At 37.7% G+C, this 16,854-nt stretch overlaps 1 protein-coding gene across 1 annotated transcript; it reads left to right on the forward strand.

The window, feature by feature from the left end:
• Nucleotides 1-441: 441 nt before the first annotated feature.
• On the forward strand, nt 442-16,006 carry LOC135609753 (protein ACTIVITY OF BC1 COMPLEX KINASE 7, chloroplastic-like). The gene is made up of 18 exons (XM_065103344.1): nt 442-704; nt 1,518-2,115; nt 2,541-2,684; nt 3,153-3,278; nt 3,871-3,958; nt 4,985-5,078; nt 6,268-6,361; nt 6,454-6,508; nt 6,698-6,789; nt 7,300-7,470; nt 9,719-9,775; nt 9,897-9,980; nt 10,064-10,148; nt 10,886-10,947; nt 11,349-11,423; nt 11,748-11,852; nt 14,901-15,042; nt 15,672-16,006. Exons 2-18 carry the CDS (start codon nt 1,543-1,545, stop codon nt 15,743-15,745), a joined length of 2,121 nt encoding a protein of 706 aa, XP_064959416.1. The 5' UTR covers nt 442-704; nt 1,518-1,542; the 3' UTR covers nt 15,746-16,006.
• Nucleotides 16,007-16,854: the final 848 nt, after the last annotated feature.

Here is a 16,854-nt window from a genome sequence, read left to right on the forward strand (position 1 = left end):
ATCGGTACGTACCGTCCATATCGGGCGGTACGATTCGATATAGCAAACCTTGTTATAGACTATATTTCTCTTCAAAATTGGGTGGTGGAGCGCAACTATTTAGCTACATATTGACATTTGATTAGGTACAATTATTTGGATTATTGTTAATTTTGCGAAGGAAATCACTTCAATTATTTGATTTCTTAGAAAATTTTTGTTCACATCTTTCTCTATTAGACAAATCGAGTGCTGTTTGTTCGTATCAGTCATATTTCATAGGAATCTTAGTCATATCTCTCTTAATTTAGCCCATTTCTTTTGATTAAAAATTGATCTATTTTAAAGAAAAATACAAAAGAAACTTATGATGAGCACAAACTCGGACTCGGGAATACAAATATCTGCACGAGAAGTTTATATGCCAAACGTATTGCTCATTTTTCCTGGAGCGAGTAGAGGCGCGCGGTCGAAGCAACCAAGCGGCCGCGCGGTGATCGTTCGACCTCAACTTCACCTTCCTCTTATTTCTGTTCCTTTTGTCCTTTAGCCCACCCCTGGTCGAGTCTCTCACGCTTCTCGAGCCTCTCATGCTACATATTCAATTCCATCCTCTCGTCACTCTTCTCCTTGCGCACGAGTCTCGCGGGTCCCGGAGTCTTAATTTGCTTTTTCTCCGGTCTTTGGGGGCGAGAATCGGCCGATTTGACCCTCTGGATTTGCAGGTGATTGGTCTTTGAGGGTCTCTCTCCCTCTGATTCTGTTATTCTTCCTGGCTTGTTTCTTTGATTCTCGATGTGAGTTTTTATGATTATCGATGAGTGGGGCACGAGGGTTTCGGATGGGGGATGGATGGTTTCGGAAGGGATAGATCGTGTTTTTCTTTTGGTTGGCGCGATTGTACTTGGCATGCAGGTTGCTCGGCAGGGAAGGATCGGGGTTTGAGTGTCAGCTATATATGTTTGTTAAAGCTCATTTTTCCTCGCCTATGTCACTGGTTGCATCGATGCTGCACGAAGCTTATTTCTGGCTGTTGGATGATTTTTTTTCTTTTCATTTAGTTGCTATAACTAGCTTGATTGCCCTGTGCCGCATAGAAGGCGTTGACCTCATTTCGACTTGGCATAATCTTTTTATTTGGTGATTAAAAAAGAGAAAAAAAGAAAAGAAAGGGGAAGAGAAAGGCATGGCCTGCAAGTTACTTTTGTGATTGATTAGCTATGGGAATTAAGCTCTTCATTTAGAAATCAATCACAGGTTCTCAGAATGCAGTTACAAATATGATTCTTTCAGAATCACTAAAAAGAAGATACTACCTCAAATATAGCTCAACAAGGGGAAAGGATCCATGCAATTAATCCAATAGTTGGGAACAGCGATTTGTCTTCTGTTTTTATTTTAACCATTATGACTTCTTTGCATGCTCTTGGTTGTTTTCCGTTCTGTTAGACATTAACTTTGAAATTGACTTTTTGTAGAAATGTTAACTATAAAAGTTCACACCATATTTATCGAGTTTAGTCTTGACCTCCGTGCAGGGCCCTTGAACAATTTTGTTCTTTGATGGCAACTGTACTGGCTTTAAATAGTTGCTATCATCGACACTTGGAACCCACAGATCAGCGGCAAGCACCAGAATATTTCAGTTTTTCAGGATCATTATCCAATTTGAAACTTGCAAAGTATGGAAAAGCAGTAAATGAATCCTTACCAACAAAGAGACTTCCGTGGATCCTAGCAGAGGTGCGGCAGATTGAATCTGATAGGTATGGCACCAATGGAAGGGCTACTAAAATGATTCCAACGAAGGATTTGGTGACACATAGGGAATCTTCCCATAAAAAATCATTGTCGGTGAATGGTTCTGAGACTGCAGCTCGTGGTGCTAGTCTGATTAAGAGGGGAAACACATCAGGTCTGGTTAAAACTACAAAGAAGATGGAACCTAAAGAAATCCCCTTCACAGATGAGTTAAAAGTCTTACCTTCAGATGAAGGTTTCAGTTGGGCCAAAGAAAATTACAATTCCTGGCAAAGGACTGTAGACATCTGGTCCTTTGTGCTTTCTTTACGCTTGAGGGTCCTCTTTGACAATGCAAAATGGGCATATGTTGACGGATTCACAGAGGACAAGCAGGTGAGAACTATTGAACTCAAATAGATGCTCATATAAAGACTAAATGAAAGTGATGCAGTCTGAAAGTCTCAAAATTCTTTTCAAGTTCAGTCCTGCTTTGCATATCTGTCTATCAATTGCATAGATCAATTTAAATTGAAGCAATATTCCCAAGTCATATTGTTCTGATAAAAAAAGAAGAATCAAATTCAATATAATTTTTATTCTATTGACTGAAAGATTATTATATCCCTCCTTTAACATGTCAAATGTTGCTTTCTAAAGGTCCTTCAAGGATGTTCTCTTAATTGTTTAATAATATTTTAATGCCAAGGTTGCATGGTTTCTTTTTGCTTGTGGTTATGATTTGGTTGCTTGTATTTGAAAGTTCTAGTTTCTGCATATATATAAATATGTATTTATGAGTGATGCTTTCTACTGTGTAGAAAATCAGAAGGAAGAAAACTGCTTCATGGTTGAGAGAACATGTACTTCAACTTGGACCAACTTTTATCAAACTAGGACAGTTATCTTCAACAAGATCAGATTTGTTCCCGAGGGAGTTCGTAGATGAACTTGCCAAGCTGCAGGTACTGAATGGATGGTCTCTTCCTTTATCTTTGATGAATCTTTTCTAAATATGCTTGTTCGCTTTTATGGCTTTGCATCACCGTATACCAGTTGGTTTTTGCATGGTTTGTGAAGTTGTATATGTATGTTCTACATATACACCAAATGTGCTTAGTTTGACTTCTGTTTTTTTATTTGTGTGAGTGCTTAATTTGACTTCCGTTTTTTTATTTGTGTGAGTTTACTGTTTTTTTCTCCTCTTCCTTCTTTTGGCAAGTAATTTAATTCAATTCTTTCTGAAAACTATTTGCAAGTGAGTCTTCTTGCTTGATGGTTCAAAGACAATGCTTTTCATACTAATTGCTTTTTGAAGGTTATTTATTTTGTGATATGCAGCGGTACCATTTTTTAATGTGAAGGAATCTTTATAGTTCATGCAGATTTATTTCTCCTACATCCAGACCTTGAAGATTTGTGTGTTTATGCAGGATAAAGTACCTGCATTTTCACCTGAAAAAGCAAAAGCATTCATTAAGAGTGAGTTGGGTTGTCCCATTGAAGTATTGTTCAAGGAATTTGAAGACAGGCCAATAGCTGCTAATAGTCTTGGTCAGGTGTTTGCTTTAATTAGTATTAATTATTCTTTTTGCATGTAGGCATACTAGCTGTTCAAAACTGTGAACAAGAATAGTTAGTACATTAACAAGAATCGTGTTTCAGAATGTTGTTTCTCTCTTTGTGCTTTTTGTTCCTTTTCGTTTTGTGTACTCAGTGCCTTGGTTCATCTATGTCATATTAACTTGATTAAAATACCTTCAACTTCTATGCAGAACTAATTGGCAGACACATGGCATTTCTGTGCAGTAGATGGTTCTATCCTTTTCTAGCTTTTCTGATAGCTGTTAGGATATATATCTATATAGTGTGTCCATGTAAAGCATGGTTGCTTGTTCAAACATATTCTATTTTACTTATGCAATTTATCCAAAGTTGAAAATGTTGCAACTTTAAATGTCACCAAATTGAAACCTGTATAGACTGATCTTATATTATTGTCATCATATTATTTCACTATGTACGGTCTTCTCGCTGGTTATCAAGGCTATTGATATCGATCATTGATGTGTTATATTTTGTATATGTTTGAAGCAAGCACCACACTTGGATCCTTTATATATCTGATTTGACTTCCTTTATTTTCTTTAGGTACATCGAGCTATCCTTCATAGTGGTGAGCGAGTTGCTGTAAAGATTCAAAGGCCAGGGTTAAAGAAGCTTTTTGACATTGATTTAAGTAAGCGATCTAAATTACTGCCTGTTGTAATGATAATGTAACTAGGTACTTGATTATACTAGTGTGTTTGAAGGTAATTGTTCTTATGGACTACTTTTATATTTTATAATGTCTGTCTATCCTTCTGTCATATATTCATTATTTGCAGTAGGCAACTGTCCTACCCGTTGTTATAGTGCTTTATCTGTAGGATTTATTTCTTCTGGCACCAGACAACTCTAGCTCTATCTTTGTGACCATCACAATTAATTTTAAGTATCATCACAGAACATTAGCTCAAAAGAGATTACTTGGGCCCTCTGTCCTAGTTACAAGCATTAGTTGTTGATTATGAGCATTAGTTCATCATTTTGAGTTTTTTTAAAATCATTGTCATATAAATATTGTAAATATCTGTGCATTTGCGAGGTCATTATGAAGTTTCTTGAAAGTTAAAACAGGTTCAGTTATGGGACATTTTGGTAATAAAATGGGATGGATGCTTAAGTGCCTTTTCAAATAGACGAAGTCAGAAAGGCAAATGATAGAAAGTTAATTATTGTTTTCCATAATTATTGTTTATTATTTTTACATAAAGTTAATATGTAGATTGTAGACAATCAAATCCTTTTTTGGCATCAATGTTCTGAGAATAAGCACTTCGTCTTTTTTTTTTCTTTGCCTACTAATTAAAGAATATAAACTGAATGCATTTGGCTTTGAGTTGAGGCAAGTTATCTTTGGTAATTAATTTTGATTTTACTTTGACATATACTATAATTATATCTTGTGGTGAGAAAACTTACACTATAGTTTGACTTTGACTTTTATGGATTTAACAGAAATCTTGCTCATTCTCAGAAAAGAGTTACTAAAAGGAAGACTGGTTTTTTAGTGTGCGAGCTATTTCATGTTTTTAGTGCATGTTGATCCAATATGAAGTAATGTGTTGCATAGAAGCACCCTAGTACCATGATGTATCGTGTAGTTTAGTTTGGAATATATTGACTGCAATTTTAATCACTTAAATATACTGTTTGTTGTCAGGAAATCTGAAGCTGGTTGCTGAATATTTTCAAAGAAGTGAGACATTTGGAGGTCCTACAAGAGATTGGGTCGGTATATATGATGAATGCTCAAAGTAAGTAATTAAATTCACTGGTTCTCATTTGTCTTACATTTAACAATAGTATATCCATTCGTTGGCTTCAATCCAATTCATACTGATATTTTGGGTTCTTTTTTGCTTTGTGTTGTATAGTAGGGATATTGTCCTACTAGTGGTAGGACATTGAGATATGCCATTAACCTCCTTAGACATGGTTACTATCGAATCTTAGGGAATGAAAAAAATAGGGACAAATCATTATTTTGCTTTTTTTTCCCCATCTTTGCTCCTAGCATGGACCCACTAGACCTGAAACTATACAGTGAAACATTAATCGGTACAAAGGCATCTTTTTATATATCTAGAGGATTCTGTTCCATATATATATATATATATATATATATATATATATATAATTCGGTGACGTCGCCTCTCTCTTCTCCCAGGCGGGGTGACGTCGCCTCGTTTATATATATATATAAATTAATATATATATATATATATATATATATATATATATATATATATATATATATATATATATAAACACACATACATGCTTATTCTTGCTTGTTGTTTTGAGCTTGTTTATATTCATTTGCTAGGACAACAATGAGAACAAGAAGAAGCTGTCATCTCCCAACTGATGCTTAAAAAAGATGTGTGTAAAGATCAATATAGTTACTTTGAGTGGATGCCTTACTCTAAATTCTGTAAAGGATGTTCATTAGCTAGAATATCTGCAATAGCTAAGGTCACTGATCATCACACCACCAAGTCGACCCTTCTGCAGTTTGTAATGCAACTAATGCCTAATTTTAATTTGTTTGTGTTTGTCTTGCTATTTTGCTGGCTTGAAGTTCATGAAGGGAATAATGCATGTTTTGAATAGCTAGTCTTTTGAGTTCTGACTTTGGTGTTCAGCTAAAGTCCTGTAACCATCTTCTTGATTTGAGTTATTCTGGTTTTGCCTATTTGAGATTTGGCAGGTGTTATATGTATGTCAAAGAGAAAAGTTCATGCATGAAACATAACTTTCATTTCATATTGTTAAATCCTAAAGCATAGTTTTGTCACTTTATTTGACGAACTTTCACATCCTTTAAGCTTCGGAATGCTTTTGAATTTGCCACTGCTGTTTTTTCTTAGAGTGAGACTAACTTATTTCCAACTATGTTTTGATTACCTTGATCACCTGAGGTCTGCAATCCCTTAATTTCAGGATCTTGTACCAAGAAATTGACTATATCAATGAAGGAAAGAATGCTGATAGATTTCGTCGGGATTTTAGAAACATAAAGTGGGTCAGAGTGCCTGTATGTCTCGTTGACTGCTAAACCTTTGCATTTAGCTGACAAACCTTTCTATGGGTCCTTGCCTCAATGCACATGTGTCTTTGAAATTGTAGCTTATCCATTGGGATTATACCAGTATGAAAGTCTTGACTTTGGAGTATGTTCCGGGTAAGTTTGTTCTCTGATTCTTTTAAATATCAGACAATTAGAAGCAGGTGTGGATGCACTTACTAGCATACTTTTGAGATGTAAACATGGATGCCATAATATAACAGACAATTTGTGGTGTCAAGCTTGAGTGGCTTTGATTTTTATTTTAAACCTAAATATGTTATTTTACTGTTTCTGTTTGAGTAGGTACAAAAATAAATAACTTGGATCAAATAGATGCATTGGGCTACAGCAGATCTCTGACTGCTTCACGTGCAATAGAATCATACTTGATTCAGGTAGAAAATTTTGGTTTTGGTATATTCTGCGAATCACACTTATCACCTGTCTTTTTTTTTTTTCACTTCCACATGTTTTCTGCATGGTATTTGTATCTCAAGCTTTTATTTTAACACATTGATTACTTAAAGGTCTTTAGGAAAAAAAATTCCACCCTTATTTGGGCTTCTTCCTAGTTATGATGCTTGTGCTCTTCTGAGATAACTTAATAGCCAGATATGTCTTTTTTTTTTACCTGAAACATTCACTTAGATGTCAACTCTGTCCTGGTTCCTAGTATAGATTGCTGGTCTTGGAGCAGCAAGTGATAAAGCCAATCAGATTTACACTGACAACTATGCCTGTACTGTTTACTTGTCATAATTGTTCATAAGCATTCTGAGACATGGTATTTTATAGGAATTATATTTTACATGGTTAATTACGAGTCCAGATGATTCTATTGTGCAATTGAACTGAAATACTGTTATTTCTTCTGTTAACATGCTGCTCTCTTTTGCTGATTCAAGATTTTGAGGACTGGCTTCTTTCATGCGGACCCCCATCCTGGCAATCTTGCTATTGACAAGGATGGGTCACTTATCTACTATGACTTTGGAATGATGGGTGAAATAAAATCTTTTACAAGAGAGAGATTGCTTGAATTGTTTTATGCGGTCTATGAAAAGGATGCAAACAAGGTATATGCTACTTTAAGGCAATGATATTATGCTTGCTATATGATGATACACAATGTCATCATGTGGGCTGTTTTCGTGTCTTGTTCTCACACGGCACAATTTCCTTTTTGTGTTCTATTCCATGTAATAACTTTAGATGCTAATGTCATCATGGGGGCTGTTTTCGTGTCTTGTTCTCACATGGCACAATTTCCTTTTTTGTGTTCCATTCCATGTAATAACTTTAGATGCTCAATTTTAACTTTAATGAGTTGTCAAATTTGCCTTTTATAAGAAACTGTTGTTTAAAGTTTAAACTTTAAAAGTTGTTTGGCAGTGCACTATTTTATCTGCATTACAACGTTACAATTTTTTATCCCACATAACCTACTTCTACAAGATGGTACCCCATATAAACCACTATATAACCAAGATACCTTCAATCTTACCCTGCAATCTGCTTCTATTATATGGTGTTTCACTCAACTTTGGTTTGAATCTGGTTAGGTGATTGGTTAAGTTGCAAACATGGACAGAATGATCAAAAAAATTCGGATAAGGTCAATTTTTTTCCCACTGTTGATAGATAGGAAAGCTTTAGATAACTTAGGTTTGGCAAGGGTATATCAGAAAGCAAAGGAGTCATTTATGCTGCTAGCCTGCTACAATATAATTCTACAGGTTTGGTGATGGAATCTGGCACATCTGCTCTTGTATCTTCTTCAAGATAATCTCAACTGCTGAAGGGTATAGGAGATAAGACCTGTCTGTGGTACACCTGCAGTTTTCCCTTGATTAGTTTAAGTCAAATAACAGATCACATTGGAGAAGAAATGATACCATTTATGAGAAGTTCTAAGGATTATGCATTTCTGATCATTTTTTACCACCAAGTTTAAAATTTAATGATATTTATAAGTTTGTGCTCGAGAGAATATGGAAAATTGTGAGTTTGATAGGTATGATAAGTATATACTCTCCAGATAACTGAATTAATGTAGATACAAATTCGTGGTCATAGTTGCATGCAAGGATGTTAATTTCATACCGTAGTGACGTACCGAGCCTTGCTCGGTACGGTACATACCAATGTATCAAGCGGTATGCCTAAAATAGGCATAAAACCCTCAAAAAATACCTGAAAAAAAATGGTTAGGTTATAGTTTTAGCAAAACTAATGTAAATTGGGTAAGAATAATGCCACATATCTTTTTCGGGTTTTGAGGAGTAGCCTTGTGCATGGTTCGTAATTTCAATATGTTTTGGATCGTCCTTCCGTTAATATTGAATTATCTACAGAAAAAATATTTGAATTGTTAGATTATTTTATATATAACTTAAACTTTAAGATTCAAATGAATTAAGTAATCACATATGTAGATATACCTTATTCTACCAACAAAATGAATGACGGACCTCCACAAGTGGTGGATCGGAGTCCTTGATCCTATATATCTGTATATCAATATGATATGCTTGTCGGACTCAATCCTGAAATTGATCCCACGATATAGTGTATTGATACATCGTATGTCATTCGTGCATCAATGTGGTGATGGTTGTAGGTTGATCGTCGTGAATCACATGTGTCCGAGGCGGCTCCTCAGGCATGTATTGGTGAAACAGTGTGAGTGAAAATTAGACTCCTAAATTTGATACAATCCACTAATCATTGCTTTTTTGAGTTTTGGAGAGTGAAAATATGAGAATAAGAAAGAGGTTGTAAGTAAAAATAAGTTTGAGAGAGTTAGAGTGTGAGAGTGAAATAGATTGAAAGGGGGGGGGGGGCAGGAACGGGTTTAAAAACCTTTAGGATGCCTCAAACGATCAAATTGATCGTTTGAAAACCAATATAACTCTGTAATGGTCGGTTTCGACTGGTATCGCCTGATACAGGTTGGTAACGGTTGAAGGTACAGCCTTGTATCACCCGATATGGTACCAAAAATCTGGTACCGCCCGGTAGCGGGTGGTCCATATGCCGATAGACTGGCGGACTAGTACATACCAACCGTACCGGGCTGTACAGTATGAAATTGAAAACTTTGGTTGCATGTTTGAATGTCCACCAAGCAAATAATTTTGGGTGGCAATCTTCAATAAAGACTTCATATATACATTTTCAATAAAATTTAACTGTAATATCTGCAGATATTGACTAGTACTTTTAACTTAATCTCATAAAATAAGTGCTTCTAATATCAACAGATTTTGATTTGTTAGTCTTTTACTTAGTAATGTTCTTCCATCTAACAAGATCTTTATACAGGTTATGAAAAGTCTGATTGACCTTGAAGCACTCCAACCAACAGGAGACTTGTCACCAGTTAGTAAAACTTGCTATATTTTCCCTCTATTATAAGCATTAAATTCTTAAACAACTCCTTATTATGCAGTTCAATTATTGACATTGCATTTAAATGCTTGTAATTTTCGTGATTACTTAGGTAAGGAGATCTATACAATTTTTCTTGGATAATCTTCTGAGCCAGACACCCAGTCAGCAGCAGACTTTGGCTGCAATCGGCGAGGTGTGTATTCTTTGATAAGCAACTTATTAAGAAGTTTTAAATTTATTGCTGCGATAATAATGTAATATTGATTGATTTTATAGGATTTGTTTGCAATAGCAACTGATCAGCCGTTCCGCTTTCCTTCCACATTTACCTTTGTCCTAAGAGCATTCTCAACTCTTGAAGGTGCAAATTTGGGCCCATACCAACAATTTTCATCGCCTCTATTGCTTTTCATCTGCCGTTCTCATAATTCTTATGATATCGTGACATCTTAAATCGATTTACTGTTCCTTTGTCATATAGTTGTATTAATTGCAAACTGAGTTACATGAAGGTGAGATAATTTTTGGGATGAAATAAGAAATAAACACCAGATACAGGAGCTTACTTGATCCGGTTCATAACATGAGATGATTATCTGCCAAAAAATGATCTTCTAATGCAAAATAGAAAACAAAATTACTTATCATCTTTTTATCATTCTCTTACACTCTACATTCTTATCAGTGTTAAACAAGCAAAGATGTTAGTATCTTTCAGCAAACATTTGGTTAAGAATTTCAGGAAACATATTTCTGAAAATTCAAGTGCTTTTTCTTCTGTAGTAACTCATGTTGCTTAAGTTTGTGGCTGCTTTTAGTTGAAGGCTGATATTAATTGGTTTTACATTTGCTATTATTTTTCAAGCTGAAAAATTAATGGTGTGGTTGTGCTTATAATACATCAGGTTGTTGAAATGCCTTATTGGAAGTTTGAAGTTTGAATAAGGAATGAAACATTAATCATCTTGATTTTCAGAAATGTCTTATTGCTTTTTCTTCATTTTGCCTGTATTCTATAATCATCTAGTACTTTGGATATACCTTGATGACAGACATGTATACTCTTTTATCTTCTTACTTGAATCATATTTTTTGCAGGTATAGGATATACATTGGATCCAGACTTTTCCTTTGTGAAGATTGCTGCACCATATGCTCAGGTAGAAATATAACCAACTTTCACATTTCACAGTCTTGAGTATCGATTTAGCTCAACCCAGAGTTTGCCGCAAGCTTTACAAGAATCTCTGTGGCACTCTCCATATACATCAACTTCCTCATTTGAATTTTTTTATGAAGTCAGGGCACTTATCTCTGTAGGAACTATTATACCTTGGCTTCGTTAGTTCCTTACTTTTTCTTATTTTGCATGTTTCCTGCCCTCTTATTTGCTCAATGCTGTCTTCATCATTCCTGAATTTACTTAATTTCCTTTTGAATCTTACCATTTCTTCACTTATATTCTTTTTCTCTTGTTTAAACTTCCCTTTCTATGTGCTAAGCTCACACCTGTTAAACCTTATTCTCATACCTGTGCTGTATTATTGTTTTGAAACTTCAGGAATTACTCGACATAAAACAGAAGCAACGTGGTGGGTCACAGCTAGTTCAGGAGATAAGAAAACAAGCTAATGATGTATGGATTTCAGCATGTTGTTCTTTATTTTGAATGATCTTATTGAATATTGCTGAATTTTGTTGGTGTGATGGGATTTCTTTGTTACTATATTCAGTTTCTTCTGTTTTGATCCTGATAACCATGCAAATGGTTTGTTTTTCTGAAAGAAGTTATCATTTAGATTTACTACCACAGTTTCATATTTAGTTTAGTTCTGGTGTCCCTTTGAAGAATTATGCCATTTTGAACCATTAACCATATGTTTCAGTTCCTACTGTAGTTCAGTTGTGAAAGCTATGCAGGATTTTCTGAAGTCAGGCTAATTTATCTCACTAAATGCAGGCTAGAGATTATACAATATCAATGCCATACAGAATACAGAGAATAGAAGAGTTCATGAAACAACTTGAGTCGGGAGATTTAAAGCTTCGCGTCAGAGTACTTGAGGTATCATTATACAGTACTAGTAAATTATTGAGTTGAAATTTATCCTATTTTAACAGAGAATGTTAGGAATGCATGTTTTTTTAGCTCAAAACATGAGCATGAAACAATGGGCAGCGGTCATAGAGTTGTTTGCGCAATAACTTGTGGCATTTGCATTCTGGAGACTTGTGACATTTGCCTCCCCAGATTAACCCAGTTTATGTCCCTGCTCTGTGAAGAATGGCAAAAACATGATTCACTGAAAAGGACCAGATTGTTAGACTATTCTTGTGTAGTCTTTATATATTCTTGAATCTGAATGTGTGTAGGCAAAAGAAGGAACTATTTGCTGGAACATAATGTTAACAGTAGCCACATTGTACCTTAATTTCCTTCTAAAAGTAATCACAAATTCACAATAATGATGTGGAAAAAGAACTAACAGAATTAACTGTTACTTCTGCTTTGAACGCATGTAAATCACCTCTGTGGCTTGTTTACTCGTTAACTTGCATGCCAGGAAGTTTACATGTTATGATTGCTACCTTTGGTACTTTGCTGATGTGGCTTTTAATGGCATTTTTATAGTAATGTCAATGTTCTTTTTGTTAGGATCGAGAGCACTAAGAGGGGGGGGGTGAATTAGTGCAGCGGAAATCTTTCAGCGATTTAAAACGAAAGCTGTGTTCGTTCGATAAAAACTATTTTGATACAAAAGCCAATTTTAAGATTACTTAAGATTAAGCGCAGTTTTACTTCTTAACGCAGTTTACGTCTAAACCCAGTTTGCGTCTAAGCACAGTTTACGTCTAAGCACAGATTGCGTCTAAGCGCAGTTTGCGTCTAAACACAGTTTGCGTCTAAACACAGTTTGCGTCTAAGCGCAGTTTGCGTCTAAACACAGTTTGCGTCTAAGCGCAGTTTACGTCTAAACGCAGTTTGCGTCTAAGCGCAGTTTACGTCTAAACGCAGTTTGCGTCTAAACGCATTTTGCGTCTAAACGCAGATGACAGTTTGCAGTTCTAAATGAAATCAAGACGTAAACGTAAACTGCACAGAACCTTGTTCGTAAAAGCGCAGAAGACAGTTTGCAGTTGTAAATGAAATCAAGACGTAAACGTAAACTGCACAGAACCTTGTCCGTAAAAAAAAAGCGCAGAAGACAGTTTGCAGTTGTAAGTGAAATCAAGACGTAAACGTAAACTGCACAGAACTCATTCGTAAAAGCGCAGAGAGACAGTTTGCAGTTTGTAGATGGAATCAAGACGTAAACGTAAACTGCACAGAATTCGTTCGTAAAAGCGCAGAGAGCAGTTTGCAGTTTGTAAATGGAATTAAGACGTGAACGTAAACTGCACAGAACTCGTTCGTAAAAGCGCAGAGAGCAGTAGCTATGTAGGAGGTTTGCAGTAATGATAAAGTGTTCAAAATAAACGCAAACCAGAGATTTAGAGTGGTTCGGTCAGTCTTGACCTACTCCACTTTTGGCTTCCTCCACCGATGAGGTTACCGACGTCAACTAGAGGCCTTCCTTCAATAGGCGAAGGCCAACTACCCTCTTACAGATTCACTCCTTTTGACGGGCTTAGGAGACAACCCTTACAGATGTTTTCTCTCCTCTCTTTACAACTCAAACTTGAAGAACAGAAGGAGGAGGAAAACTAGCAGTTTTGAGCTCTAAGAACCACTGAAAAGATCAAGATTTCGGGTAAGTTCTGTATCTTTTCAGTGCTGAATGGGTGGGGTATTTATAGGCCCCAACCCAATTCAAATTTCGAGCTCAAAACGATCAAATCCCGGAATTCCGGGATCAGGCGGTTGCACCTCTTGACTGGAGAGGTTGCACCGCCTGGCAGAGCTCGAAGACCGAACTCAGGCGGTGCCACCTCTCTGTCAGGGAGGTTGCACCGCCCAGTCTTGCTCGAAGACTGAGCCCCAGGCGGTGCCACCTCCTGGCTGGGGCGGTTGCACCTCCCAGTCTCGCTGGGAGACATAGCCTGGGCGGTGCTACCTCCTGGCTGGGGCGGTGCCACCTCTTTCACTATTTCAGCTCACTTGGTTTGGCTCCAAACTTGGCCCAAACCAGTCCGAACTTGGGCCTAATTGGCCCCTACTTGGGTTATAGGATTAACACCTAATCCTAACCCTAATTAATGTGCTAACTATGATTTTAAAGACATTTTCTAAGCTATTACAAAGTCCGCAAGTCAAGACTTCTTCTGGCGAGCTTCCGGCAAACTTCCGGCGGTCTTCCGATGAACTCTCGGAAACCATTCTGCGGACTCCCGGCAAGCTCCTAGACTTCACGATTTGTTCTTAGCGAGTTCCAACGAGCTTCTTCGGCAAGCTCCGCTCTTTCTCGGCGAGCTCCGCGAACTCCCAACGAACCTTCCGGCGAGCTTCCGAAAAACCCTTCGGCAAGCTCCCAACTCATTCTCGGCTAGTTCCGGTAGCATTCCCGACGAACCTTCGGACTTCCGTCGAACTCTCGAACTCGCAACAAATCCTTCGCGCTTGACTCCGACACTTTGTTTCGCTTTATGTCTTCATCGTTATCATAGTTAATCCTGCACAATTAAAACAAAACTTCGATCGAGACAATTAATCCTAAGCAATTAACCAAGTTGTCCGGCATGTCATTGGTCCTTCGACACTTCGTCTGATTCTTCGGCGCATCGTCCTCTCCTGCGGCCTATTGCCCAATCGGCCAGTTGACTCCGCAACTCCGATATCCTTGGCACAATAACCGCTCTTCTTGGTCCGATGCCCGAGTCCACTGCCCGAAGCCTTCTGTCGATACGTCGACCGATCTACCGGCCTGACGTCCAATCTTCTGACATGTTCCTCCGGCACAACATGATTTTCCTGCTTTAATTGTCTCATCCTGATCAAAGCATCCTGCGTCACTCAAAACGCATATTAAATCATAAACATATATCAAGTAGTTTCATCATCAAAATACGAGATTCAACACTTTTTTCCCACTAAATTACAAACTTGCATTCATATATTCTTTTAGCTGTTACATGTGACACTCGTGTGTTAATCATGATATTGTTATTCCTCCAGTCTGAAAGAGCTGCAAGAAAAGCCTCAGTGTTGCAGATGGCTACCATGTATACAGCTTTAAGTGGAACTTTGCTGAATGTTGGCGTCACATTGAGCAGTCAGGGAAACCAAACATTCGCAAATGGATCATTTATTGGTGCTGGTAAGTGGTTGATTAACTTGTTAATAAAATAATATTGTTTAATTGAACCTGTATTCAAAATATGAAATATGTCATTTTAAACTATATTAGAATCTCCATGGATGCAAGTTATCTTGCATTTGGAGCTTAGACTTTTTTTCAAGTCACATGCCTATTTGATGCAGCTAGCAGACCTGGATACATGAACAAAAACATGCACGATGATATCCGTAGTGGTTGTATGATGCTGTTTCCTCCTTTGTTTGAACTCTAATTCTTTCTCTCCCATTCCAACATGCTATACCAGTCCACTTCAGTGATCCTACCCACTTGTCCATCCAGTTCCTATACTCCTCTTCTGGACAACCCTTCTCCACCATCCCTGTATTCAGCAGTCTTTGCCAACCAGGCCTAGATCATATCTAAGAAGCTGCCTCATCACTCAACCTCCCCATGTTTATTTATCATAGCATCAGTAGCAGATGAATGAGTTAGCTTACCTACTCAGATGAATGAGTTTTGAGTAAAAAAGCCTTCAACTTGACTACCTAATATGCTCCACTGCCTTATTTATTTCGTGAATTCACCGTTCAAGAAGGTTTATCTTCATAAAATTTGTTTTGATTCAGTGCCCATTTCTGAACATGCAGGTGTTTTCCTGGCTTTATTACTCAGATCCATGCAAAGAGTAAAAATGCTCGACAAATTCGAGAAGATGCTCTGATGACTGGTCTGGTCCTGTATACATTTAGATGATGTTGGATAAAATCAATATGAATGTTAAAGGATTAGTTGCACACATCACACTGTCATGCCCACTGGGGCATTAATTGATGAATATTTCATTGTAATTGTCATCAGGCATTAATTTTACACGAAAGATTCAGAGAAAACCAATAATAGAATGTACCAAGATGCTTGATACTGTTCAACTGTACATGCCTTAGCTGAGAAGAGCAATAATTCACATTAGCTTTTATCTTCATAGTGCAAATGTATTTATTAGGAGCGGTAGGCTTTTCTGAATCTAGATTTTATTGCCAGGTCTGAATTCGTTGTGAGAGTATAACTAAATACATAACACACATTGTGATATATAATACGGTTCAAGATGAAAGGAAAACAGGTGGCAATTCTTGCGATACAAACCAACATTCGTAATATCGTACCGTATTGGTATTTCGATCTGGGCTCAGTATCGATACGGTACGATACATTCGGACCGGTAACAAACGTATCGACAACCTATCGGATCGGTACATATCGTCCGTATCGGATCTATCGGATCGGTACATATCGTCCGTATCGGATGGTACGACACACTCTGATACAAACAAACCAACCAACTCCACGTGACTGCTAGTTTTATGACAGTGCCACTGCCACTACGCAAGACATGGAAATGTCCTGTAAACCACAAACGTTCCAACCTACATGTACCATACACCCCTACATGCATTATACACTGCAACCACATAATAGAATTAAAAGGCGACACATTCACTATGCTCCGACAGCGACTCTGCGTCCGGAAGCTTGCATACGCAGCGGAAGCGGTCCGCCTGCTGGGTCATGCCGGGGCTCCGCACACCGGCGTCCTCGGAGCCATCGTTGACATGGACAAGCACACCGTCACCATCATCTCTTTCTCCTCCTTGGGCCTTCGGTCCACATTCCATAACCACGACAGTGCCGGACTCGTACCGGGTGGGTAGCTTAACCACTTTCACCCTATCCTCCGCCTTCCCCTCCCTCTTCTCCCCCGTGGGAGCGCCTCCCATGGCGCGCGCTCCTCCCCCTTGGGTGGCCAACGCGAACTCCGACGCGGCGGTG

This window comes from Musa acuminata, chromosome BXJ2-4 (genome assembly GCF_036884655.1).
Source record: "Musa acuminata AAA Group cultivar baxijiao chromosome BXJ2-4, Cavendish_Baxijiao_AAA, whole genome shotgun sequence".
NCBI lineage: Eukaryota > Viridiplantae > Streptophyta > Magnoliopsida > Zingiberales > Musaceae > Musa > Musa acuminata.

Excerpts from the sequence above, each read along its gene's own strand:
- LOC135609753 (XM_065103344.1), top strand. The coding sequence starts at position 1,543 with ATGGCAACTGTACTGGCTTTAAATAGTTGCTATCATCGACACTTGGAA. Across the intron at positions 3,279-3,870 it reads CTGCTAATAGTCTTGGTCAG|GTACATCGAGCTATCCTTCA; the intron begins GTGTTTGCTTTA and ends TATTTTCTTTAG. Across the intron at positions 10,948-11,348 it reads TTGCTGCACCATATGCTCAG|GAATTACTCGACATAAAACA; the intron begins GTAGAAATATAA and ends TTGAAACTTCAG.